The sequence below is a fragment of the Spinacia oleracea genome, chromosome 1 (genome assembly GCF_020520425.1).
Source record: "Spinacia oleracea cultivar Varoflay chromosome 1, BTI_SOV_V1, whole genome shotgun sequence".
NCBI lineage: Eukaryota > Viridiplantae > Streptophyta > Magnoliopsida > Caryophyllales > Amaranthaceae > Spinacia > Spinacia oleracea.
The window spans coordinates 126,839,908-126,851,836 of record NC_079487.1 but is presented as its reverse complement, the minus strand read 5'-3'; the positions used below and the strand labels follow the sequence as shown (position 1 = coordinate 126,851,836).

The window sequence follows — 11,929 nt, the reverse complement described above, 5'->3', positions numbered from 1 at the left end:
GAAATTAACTTTTACAAGGGGTTGTTGGGAAAATAAGAGAAAACTGATATTTATTTAAATTACAAAGTGATTAGTATAATTTTAGGAGTGTAGGATTTCAACCAAAATACTTAAGTTGGTAAAAGAGAAAAAAACTCATCACGTCGTTATCAAGTACTAGTACAGTTACATATATCATTTAAATATAAAAGCAATGATATACGTAATTGTACTCGTATATACCTGCCATCCAAATTTTCTTATAAGGTATCTTATCTGAACATATTGGTTAAAGTACCCTATTTGTTTACCGACCCGGTATCTAATTGGGTTTTGGGTGTTTAGGTAACACTTACTCTACATATTACTAGTCTTATATGCACGCGATATGATGCGTGCGAATATACAAAACATATTTGTGCTATTACATTTAAACCTGAAATAACATGTAAAAAATATTACTATATCAATGCGATGCATGCGAATATAAGAAACATATAAGTTAGATAGAGCCGTACGCATATAAACATGCATATTGATTAAAATGGTAAGAATTTATTTAAGAGGCTAGATTGATTAAAATGTTTTTTGAGTTTTTCGTATTGGATAGGTTGTCATTATATTCTCGATTCTATATGTGTAGAGGGTATTTTAGTAATCCAATTGGGACACCAAAAGTGTATTTACTAAAATAATCTCACCTCTTCACTTGTATAATAGAGATGTAACAAAATGAAATACAATAAATAAATTCTTGTTTGGGTTACGAGTATTAAAAAATAAAATGAAAATCATAATAATTTTAATCTTGATATTGTAGCTTGCAACGAATAGAAAATCAGTAATATTATGCATATATTCTTCAAATTAGTATTAGTATAGTATTTTAGGTTCTTGATACAATACATAAAATCGTAAGTAGAAGGGCAGAAAAAAATCGTAGAAGGAAAGAAAAAAAAACATCAATAAATTAGATATTGTAAAAGTTTCTTTACTTAGTTGAATAATTTTTAAAAAATAAAAACTAGGACGCACCAGGAGATGAAACATGTCATTATTGGCGTGTTTCTTTTAGTATATATTAATTGATTGATTGATGATTTTGTCTAAACTTATATTATTTGAACTTCTTTTAACTTCTTTTAACTTATCTGAACTCATCTTATTTCAGTTGATCTTATTTGTCTAAAATAAAATTATTTGTGTGTGACCATGTCATGATTTTAAAAAAAAAAAAAACTTAACTTATTTTGTCACAAAAATAAGTTAAACATACAATGTCTATCTAGCTATATATTCGTAAATTTGTCAATAGATGCAAGGAAGTCCTCAAAATATGTCTCTATTTCATTACTTTGAAACTTATCCATTGTTTTAATGGTATAAGCTATGTCTTTTCTCATAAAAAAGAGTTATGTTTTGTTAAGAGTAGGGGTACAAATGAGCCGAGTCGAGTCGAGCTTTACCCTATTCATGTTCATGTTCATGTTTATTTAACTTATGCGAGCTCGAGCCCGATCCCGAGCTTTTAACCGAGCTCAAAAATCTATTCAAGCTCAGTTCGTTTAAAAGATTTTGTGTTCGCGAACTGTTCGTGAACGACTCATTTATTAATCGAGCCGAGTTTATAAACGAGCTTTTTTCATGAACGAGCTTTCTTAAACGAGCTTTAGAGTTTAACCACTTGAAAATCTAACAAATTATAATCATATCTAATAATAATGAGTAAAGTACATTACTTTACTTGATAAACAAACTAATAATTTAGAAAGAGTCAAAGAGCACTAATTTAGCAATTAAAATTTTATTTCAAAATATTTTTATTCTATTATAGATTTCAAAAGTCAAAAACATGATTTTTATTTTTATTTGAAAAATGTATATATGGTAAAATATCATACATAACATAACTAGACGAACTTGTTCACGGACATAAATGAACGAGTTGTTCATGAACTTAAATGAACGAGCATACCTATGTTCATGTTCAAGCTCGTTTATTAAGCGAGCTTCAAAAGTTGTTCAAGCTCGGCTCGTTTAATAAATGAACGAGCTTTAAACGAGCCCGAGCCCGAGTATTATTGACTGGCTCGGCTCAGTTGCACATGTAGTTAAGAGGGATCTAAATAAAATATCATGACCACCGAGTCACAACTTGAATCATTTGATTTTATTTCAAACAATATTTTTTAAAATAAATAAATTATACACTCTTAAATACCTCGTATTCGTTCAAATTCCAAATTCATTGGATGTCCTTGTAGTGAAAGACACTTTCAATAACGAGTCGAGTTCAACGACATCAATGCACGATATAAGGAAGATGATTTAGATTAGAGAGCACAAAACATTCTACTAATTTTATCTTAATGCAAAATTGAATACAAAGTATCATGTACTCTCTCGGTTTCGATATAAGGGTTACACTTTGACGTTTGACACTATTCATGATTTATACGCATGGAAAAATATAATCTTGTGGCCTTTGTGGGGTCTTATTTGATTTGCCTTAATATGTAATTTCTAAATATCAACTTTTTATAAATTTTAGGAGTATAAAATTAAATATATTATTTTTGAATATTTACAATAACAAGCGCGGAAAAAGTATAGTAAAATGTTACAATTATATCGAAATAGAGAAAATACGAATGTACGTCTGTACAAGTAATAAATAACAGAGCCAAGTTTGACCTTGTTTGGTTAGGAGCTAACATTGTTTGTATAAGATGGTTTGACTAGTCGGTTGAATTAGCTGCAAGCGTCAAAGTGTCTAGTAAATTAGTTGTTAGCAACAAAACGTTTAATATGTACAATGACCATCAAGGACAATTATATATACTTTGTTTCTTATTAATATTAGACAAATAGTTTGGCGAGTAAGCTGAAAGGGAAAACAAGGGAGAAATCACAAGTCCAAGTGATATATGGTGAATGACTCTATTGGTTTTGCAAATTGTTTTTATGCCTATAACTTTCGTCATATTAATAGATTTTGTAATAAGGTGGCTCATTACTCTCCCGTACCTTTGAGGAGGAGTTGCTCTGGCTTGAAGAATGTCCACCTACTGTTTCTACTCTTGTTCTTGATGACAAGAGGCTCATTTGAATGAAATAGCTATAGATTTTCCGTTAAAAAAAAAATTAGACAAATAGTTTATTATGTTAATTAATTTCTTTATGTTTTGAATAAACATTTAATAAATAAAACAACTTTTTTTTCCTTTCTAAAAAAACAAAACAAGTATTTTTTTGGAAAAAATACTCTTAATTCAACAGTTTGAATGTAAAAATTCTTGATAGGCAAATAGAAAATATTACTCATAAGCATGATTGCAATATCTTTTAAGTGTTCCAAAGTACTAATATACAATTTATTACACAAGAAACAAATAGTAAACAGGGTAAAAGAAATAATGTACGATGTTAAGGTTGGTAAGTGTTGTAATTTTATGCAATATTAGGACAAAGTAGTCATTTTACATTCACGCTCAAACCTCTAATTGCAAAAAACTCCTACACTATGTTACTTTTTGAAAAGCATTTCCCCCTAAACTCTCTTCCAAATCTCTCCCAACCAACACTTTCAATTAATTTTTTCAAAAATTCAAATCACTAATTTCATCTCAAAAAGCTCTTTTTTCTTCAAAACGCTTCTAACCAATCACTATTATCAACTAAGGAGATCGTTGTGACTTTCGAGAAAAGAGAGACAGTCATCAATTCATCACTCCTCGGTCCGAAACCGATCCACTAAAAACAACTTCCAACCCCGCAGTAGGTTTGGAGAAGTATACTCCTATTTGTTGTAGGAAACTGGAAGTCGAAGAAATTACCAGTTCTATAGTACTCCTGCCTATCTAAAAAGAAAAGAAAAAAGGGCCTAATTTTCTCGTCGGAACACGCGCACCAAGAAAATCAACACACTTCTCTCTCCTCAAACTGTCAAAGAACACCGCGGGTGCAGCGGCCATGGCCACCATGGCTGAAGTCCCTTCACCATCTCCGGCAACTCAAGATTCCCCTAACCGTCCTCCCCCTTCTCAATCCCCAATTCCAAACCCTAACCCTAACCCTAACATTGCCAATCCCGAATCACAACCTAATTCCACCCAACCACCGTCGTCAACTCCTCCTCCTCCACCTCCACAATCTGCGGCACCTACAATTAACCCTAGCTCAGCGCCGCCGTTTCAACCGCCGCAGATCAACCCATATGCTGCACCGCCGTCATTCCGGCCCGCCGGTGCTCCTCCCCCGATGCACGTCCCTCAGTTCACTCCAATCCCGCAAAACCCTAATATGCAAGGGTATCCGACACAGCAACAAAACCATGGCGTTCCGCCTCCCGGAGTGAGCTCTGCTCCACCGCAGCAGCAGCAGCTACAACCGATGATTCCTGGGCAGCAGCAACAACAACAACACCAACAGATGATGCCTGGGCAGCAGCAACAACAACAACCGATGATGCCTGGGCAACAGCCAATGAGACCGCCGTATATGGCTATGCCTAATGGTTATATGCATCCTCCTCCTCATGGATCTCTTCCTCCCGGTGGGTTTTCTCTCTTCTCCTATCAGTGATTTGAATCTTTTTTTTTTTTTTAATATATATTTTTGATTAGAACTCATCAACTCAATCGTGATTGGATAAAAGCTAGAAACTTGAGCGGATAACATTTTCTTTGGAAATAGCTTTTATGGTGTATGATTAATTGATGCTTTTATGTTGTGATTGATGTGTTCTTAAATTGATGTCGATTCTTAGGACTTTAGCAGCAAAGGCTATCACCTGGTAACTGTAGCCTGTAGGTATCTTTAGGTCTATCTGAATTTCCCTAAGTCCTTAAGATATTAAGATTACCTTTGGCATCCCTCAAATAAATAAATAAATTACCCTTGGCATTTGGTGTCGAGAAGGGCATTGCAACGTGATGACAACTTTGCATCTTGCTCGAGTTTCGAGGAGGAATTTTTAAGGAATTAGTTTTAGGAATTCTTTCCCAAATATCCTGCTCAGGTGGAATTCTCACTTGGTTACTGTCGGAGCAATTATAGTTTCCTTTTCCCCTTTAATTCACACCTCCTAACCACCACAAGTATCTGCGGGTCATGAGTATAGACCACCACAATCATAGGTAGCACTGCTACGAACTGGATATAAGGTACCCCCATAAGCTTCCTAAGAACATGGGATTTTACTCTTTTTTATTGTGTCAAGATAACAAAATTGAGTTTTTTGTTACCTACCACCACTGCCATTTGAGGATCATCATATTCACCACAAGCATAGACCACCTCAGCCATAGGTACCTCTGCAATGAACTGAGGTATTATAACCCCTATATAAGGTACCACCTCTGTGCCCTTAGTATTTGGGATTGGACTCTTTTTCACTGCTGAAAACAACTTTGAGTTCCTTGTCACTTTTGCTGTGTAGTTTATGAGGCAAAACTAATTAAAATTTTCCCATTTTTATGCTATTTTTTTGTGCATGTTAGATAATAATATTTTTGTGAGGGGGTGTTTACAGGTGTAATATGTTATGTGTCTTTGGTGTTGAGTATATAAGTTTATATGTCATATGACTAATTTAAATTAGCTTTAAGCTATTGAGATGATAGTGAATAAAAATTTACGGGGTAATATACAAGTCCCTGGATAATTTATTTCTTCAAGGTAGCTGAGATGAGATGCAACTTGAATAACAAAGCATAGAACTTCTAACTTTAGAAGAGGTTATTAACCTGCGTCTTTCTGGGAAGAGTTTCGTTGAGAGAAAATTGGAGAAAATTCTGAAAAATTAATATTGACTAGTTGACGGGGTAACGATGATGGGATGTTTTCTCCTACAGTGTCTTGATTGAATACGGTGAGAAAGCTCAGAAGGCTTCATATTGCAGTTGTTTAGAGACTTCTTCTGCAACTCCCTACTTTGGTATGCACATATCCGTAACTTCCTCAGTTTTGTCAATTTATATTTCAAAGTTGGAGAATATTTCAAAGACATCGTATATTTAGTTAAGCCTTAAAATTGCAAAATCCAGCAGTACTCCAATGCTATATAATGGCTGGTGCTGTCATGTCGATTTAGTAGGGTTTTTGTGGTAGTTTAAGGATTCTTTTCCTTCCTGGGTTCTTGAGTTTCCGGAGCAGATCATGAGGCCTGCTGAGTTCTTGGTGCCCTTGTTTGGCAAGGTATAATTATCCCTTAACATTGTTTTATATTTCCTTTCCCTTCCTATCTGTCTGTTCGTTTTGTTTATATTTCATAATGTATATCGGGCAATCAACAGTTGACATAACAATGGTTGATGGGCTAAATTACGGTCTTTTTTCATCAAATGTCTTGGGTTTAATTGAGATGGTGAAAATTTCGTTATACTCATTAGCGAAACATGTTAGTTGGTGCGTTGGCTATTTTGGCAAGGCTACTATTGTTGCATCTGGATATATTACGAGGTAAGCATGCTTGGTGACTTGTTGATTATGAACCTTGTATTATTTTGTTGATCCATCAGGTCTGCTCAGCTGCTCATAGTTGCCCTGCTATGCTGCCATGTCTCTTATTTGTGATGTGTGGTAACAACACTTTTAAAGATTGTGAAGGTTTCTTTGCCCCTATTTATGAAGTGATATTTTTTGTTATTTTATATGTTAATTACAAACCTATGCTGATGTGTTTGCATAGATGTTTTTTACATGATTGTGCAGGAGTTGTTCGTTATCCTTTTCCCCCAATGGCTCGTCCTCCTTTCCTTCCTCGGCCTGGAGTTACAGTTGGCATGGTTCCGCAAATGCCAAGGCCTCCTTTTTTGGGACTTCGTCCTCCAATGACTCTCCCAATTGTTAGGCCCCCTGTTCCAGTTGTTATGCCAGTAGAGAAACCACAAACTACTGTTTATGTTGGCAAGATAGCCTCTTCGGTGGAGAGTGATTTTGTACGTTCACTCCTTGAGGTATGTTAATGTCATGAAAGACATTTTTTATTTTGTTTCTTATTCCTTCCCGTGCTGGCATGGTATAAATTTTCCTCTTCATATTTTTTGTCCCATTCTTTATACTGTGAATCTTTTATTTTTCTCAGTTATGCGGACCAATAAAGAGTTGGAAGCGAGCTCAGGATCCATCGGATGGAACACCAAGAAGATTTGGTTTCTGTGAATTTGAATCTGCTGAAGGGGTTCTCCGAGCTCTACGACTGCTGAGTAAATGCAATGTTGACGGCGAAGAGCTGGTGGTATGTTCTATTCTGCTGTATAATGTCTTTTTGCAGTATGAAGCTTTGACCATGCTTCATGAATTTAATATCAAATTTTGTGTGTTTTGAGTACTTCTGTCATTCAATTTGATATATATACTATTGTGTTTATCCCGATTTCTGCTTCTGCATGCCAATTTTTTATACTGAAATGAAGCAATCTTGCCAAAGTTTATTTCTTTTCATTTATTTCTTCTGACAAGTAAGCAGTTCTGGAAAGTACAGCAGTTGCCAGAATAAAACGTGAAAAAGGGAAAAGTTAGTTTTGTTTGTTAAGGAAGGGTGTAATAGAATTTGTATCTAGTCGCATTGTTTGTGCGCTTTATATCATGTTTCTGACTTTCTTCTGGAGCTTTCCTTTAAAATTTAAAATTTTGCCAATTCACGTGATCATAGATTGCTATTTGGTTCTGTTAGGCGAATTTGCGTGAACAAGAAGTACCTTTAGTCCTGTTCGTTGTTACAAGATTAGTTATTGGTTTTATTGACAAAACAAGTTTTTGTGAGCCAGAAAAAGTAGTTTATAGTCTTATGTTGTTAGTTTTCAACATAAACATGATTCGTAGAAGGGTGACTTATTTTAGTTCATTATCTTGGCTACATCAAGTAAAGGAAAACTTTCAAAAAAAATCCGGAACTGAATGTGATACCGATCGTACTTTTTAACTTCTGCTTTTCCGTTTTAAGTTCATTTAAGCTACATCAAATATTTATTTTTTATTTTTTTACAATAACACTTTCTGTTGTGTTTCTGACGACTGAGCGTGGAATATAAGGTGGCGGAGTCTGTTATCTGTAACAAAATATCCAGAACTGCCTGTGACATTAGCATGTTTAGTACTTCCTCCTCTGTTTCTTTTTTTTATTTATTTTTTTTTTTTTTTTTTATTTTTTTATTTTTATAATTGCACCATTTGAGGTTTCATTAACCACTAATATCTCTCATTATACATAGAAAAAGCTATTAAAATTTGATAATTTGAAAGTACATTTTGAGACGGATCTAACGTGATCCCACATGAATATTTTTTTCCATGAATATCACAAAAGATGACTATATAAGAGTATTTGAATAGTGCAGAAACCCAAATGGTGCAATTATTAAAAAACAGAGGAAGTATGTGCGTAGACTCTGTAAAGAAGAAACAATATTTCCAAAGCTATACTTTTGTCGGTGAAGTCCTTCTGTAGGGTTCAATGTCTTGCAGTTAGGCTCTTTTTTGGTTTGCTATGCTCCTAGTTTTTGTGGACCTGACTTTTAATCTGTTTGCCATTGTACAGCTGAATGTTGATCAAGCAACAAGAGATTATTTAGAACGTTATGTGAAGAAGAAGAAAGACAACTTGATTAAACCTAGTGAGACTGGAGCCGAGGAAGCCACGAAAGAGGGAGAAGGTGCACCTGGTGTTGATAAGGTTGAAGGTAATGGGAAGGAAGAACCTGCTAAAACTGTTGTTGAAGAGCCAAAGAAAGACGTGAATGAGACTGAAAACAAGGAAAATGATACGGCCAGTTTTGGCCTTGTTACAGATGAGGACCGTAGTGTTGACCGGGAGGCTTTGGAGAAACTCACAAGTATGATAGAAGAACGCATAAGGACTAAGCCTCTACCTCCTCCTCCTCCACCACCAGCACCGAAGGTTGTTGATGGCACAAACAACTTGAACTCCGAAGTGCCTTCTAAATCCGGGGACAAAGACTCTGATATTGACAATGTGAAAAATGGTAAGTCAAAGAAAGTTTAATTGTTACTTGATGATATCATACGTCTACTGCAAATCTGCAATAATTATGAGATCAATGTATGTTTAGTATGTTAAGTTTTCTCAATTACTTCTAATCTTTCTGATGTTACTGCAGAAGATAAAATTGACGATGAGACGACCAGTGAGACTAAACCTTCAAATAGAGCTGGAACAGAGTCACCCGATCGAAATAGAAGGTATGATAATCGGAGCCGTGACCGTGACCGGCGGGAAAAGGAGAGAGAGCTTGATAGATTGGAAAGAGAACGAGAACGCGAAAGAGCAAGGAGAGAGAGGGAGAGAGACTTAGAGATTCAAAAGGCTGAACGGTTTTACAAGGAGCGAGTTAAGGAATGGGAGACTAGAGAAAAGGAGAGAGAGTATGAGCGGAAGCGTGAGAGGGAAAAGGAGAAAGAAAGGGAGCGTGAAAGGAGGAGGCTGATTTCTGAGCAAGAGGATGAAAGCGATGATGATTCTAGGAAAAGGAGACGGAAGTCTGAAATTGAGGATAAGAGGAGACGACGACGGAGGGAAAAGGAAGAGGATATGGCAGACAGACTGAAAGAAGAGGAAGAAATCATGGAAGCCAAGAAAAGAGCAGAGGAGCAGCAGAGGCAACAAGAAAAACAGGCATTGGAGCTTCCTTCTGTTCCAGTGGCTAATGGAAATGAGACACCTGCCTCACTCTCACCTGAAGTTACTGCCAGTGAGACTAAAGATGATATGGAGCACGATCATGATTCTGCTCCTGCTATTGCTCCTCCTCTTGCCCATGCCCCTGTTTCAGTTCCTGCTCTTGCTCATGATCCTGCAAGCCATACTGGTAAGCGGCTGTACAAGTATACAGTATTAATCTTCTTGTGTCCTTCTGCTTCTTATTATTATTGATCTTAGACTTCTGCATCTCAATCCCATTAATTCACTTTTTCGTGAATAAAATTCTTAGCTGGCTTCTATTTGACAGGTGATGTGTCTGTTGAAAATGGTTTTACTGATGAACCAATGACAGCATCTGGCTCAACACAAGATAGCAAGCTTATGGGCAATGCCCCGGCCAAAAAGCTTGGATTTGGGTTGGTGGGGTCAGGGAAAAGAACAGCTGTGCCGTCTGTTTTCCATGAGGAAGAGGATGATGATGCGCAAAAAGACAAGAAAATGAGGCCTCTTGTCCCAATTGACTACTCTACCGAAGAACTTCAAGCCGGACATGCCAATGATGGAGAGGCACTTCCAATCTCAGCTGAATCTGGTAAGCGTGTTAATCCTAGAGAAGCAAAGTCTGATGATAGGGATAGAAGTCGACGTTCTCATGATAGGTCAAGTCATCGGGACCGTGAACATGAACGTGGTGATGAGGCTCCTCGACCTCGGGAGATTTTGGATGCAAAACAATTAATTGATATGATTCCAAAGACTAAAGAAGATTTGTTCTCATATGAAATTAATTGGACAGTGTATGATGAGGTAAGACTTATTATTCTTTTGGATGGTTCTTTTATTTCAATTTAACTATGCTTAGGGATATGTTCTCTTTACTTTATTTCAAAAACTTATTACTTATTTTTACTAGTTACAGACTAGACCAGATAAATTCCGAATAGATTAGACCAAATTTTGTATCTCCCTTTGCTTATTGCCAAATATCTTTGATTCGGTATAAAGTAAGAAAAATGAAAATTAGATGTTTGGAAATATACATGAATAAGGATCTAATAAGACATCACTTGATATTACTTTTCTTTTATGTTAAGTGTACAAGTATGTGAAGTTCAGACATATTAGGAGATCTAATCAGACTAGACACCCAAAAAAATTCAGACCAGATCGGGATCAGAATTTTTGAATTTTGAAGAACACCTTATTTCAGGAGAAGAAAATAAATACTCACGGCTCAACTGTGAACCAGATCTAGGCTGTATTCTCCATATTCAACCTATGTGACCTCATACATTAGAATTGTTGTGCTTCAAACCTCAGCATGTGGATCTTGTAAGCTTCACAAGTTCACATAGCTTAGCATATGTGGTTCATAGTTTCATACTCCATAAATCGTGGTTGTGTATGCTCCACACTTTAGCATATATGGTTCTTGCCCCGTAAGTTATATGGACAATACTTCATGCCCCAGAGATTATATCCCGGAAAAATTATATGCTTTCCGGAAAGTTCCTTGGAAACAACTTCCTTGTTGTGGGCTGTATGCTTCATACATCTCACATTGGTCACATTGACGATCTCTTATGTCGATTCATGTTAGTCGACCCCAAATCATTTTGGGACTAAGGCTTTGTTGTTGTTGTTGTTGTTATTGTTGTTGTTGTTGTTGTTGTTGTTAGTGGTAGTGACTGAATGCATGCTTTCCCATAAATACTACTAACACCAGGTAATGTACATGTTCAGAATCGGTTGCATGAAAGAATGAGACCCTGGATTTCCAAGAAAATTACAGAGTTTTTGGGAGAAGAAGAAACCACTTTGGTGGAGTTCATAGTAGATAGATTCCGAGAACATGTCAAGGCCGAGAAAATGCTGGATGTGCTTCAGCGAATTTTGGACGAGGAAGCCGAAATGTTTGTCCTCAAAATGTGGAGGATGCTCATCTTCGAAATTAAAAAGGTTGAGACAGGTTTGACTACAAGACCAGGAGCGTGAAGTAAGATTTTGGATCTTCGTGTTCTTGCTGTCAATTCTTTTTTCGCCTTTGTAATTTTACCAAAGTAAAAGGGATGGTAGGTAATTATGATATTGCAGCTCCATTTTTACTGTTGTTTTCCCTCTCTTGCATTGTTTGACTTTTAAATTAGTTATGAAATTCTAGTTTAATTTTGCCTCCAGAGATGTATCATGAAACTGTATATGCAAGAAAGAAAGTTTTCCTTGTGTTTACTTATTTTGGACGTCTCTCCATTGAATTACACAGGTACAAAGTAGTATGTTGAGCTA

At 36.1% G+C, this 11,929-nt stretch overlaps 1 protein-coding gene across 3 annotated transcripts; it reads left to right on the top strand.

The window, feature by feature from the left end:
* The first annotated feature begins 3,733 nt into the window (after positions 1-3,733).
* Positions 3,734-11,876, top strand: LOC110782938 (RNA-binding motif protein 25). 3 transcript variants are annotated; one of them, XM_056827009.1, is made up of 8 exons: positions 4,393-4,534; positions 5,835-6,177; positions 6,276-6,938; positions 7,067-7,219; positions 8,522-8,966; positions 9,102-9,809; positions 9,951-10,450; positions 11,387-11,876. In XM_056827009.1, exons 3-8 carry the CDS (start codon positions 6,531-6,533, stop codon positions 11,636-11,638), a joined length of 2,466 nt encoding a protein of 821 aa, XP_056682987.1. In that variant the 5' UTR covers positions 4,393-4,534; positions 5,835-6,177; positions 6,276-6,530; the 3' UTR covers positions 11,639-11,876. The 3 variants fall into 3 exon arrangements, with proteins under 3 accessions (XP_021842905.1, XP_056682987.1, XP_021842906.1); XM_021987213.2 differs by lacking the exon at positions 5,835-6,177 and having other exon boundaries at positions 3,734-4,534; positions 6,694-6,938; XM_021987214.2 differs by having other exon boundaries at positions 5,835-6,938.
* Positions 11,877-11,929: the final 53 nt, after the last annotated feature.

Bases quoted from the DNA above. Each gene is read 5' to 3' on its own strand.
- LOC110782938 (XM_021987213.2), top strand. From the start codon at position 3,952: ATGGCCACCATGGCTGAAGTCCCTTCACCATCTCCGGCAACTCAAGAT. The intron at 7,220-8,521 runs GTATGTTCTATT...GCCATTGTACAG, and splicing joins TTGACGGCGAAGAGCTGGTG to CTGAATGTTGATCAAGCAAC. The intron at 9,810-9,950 runs GTAAGCGGCTGT...TCTATTTGACAG, and splicing joins TGATCCTGCAAGCCATACTG to GTGATGTGTCTGTTGAAAAT.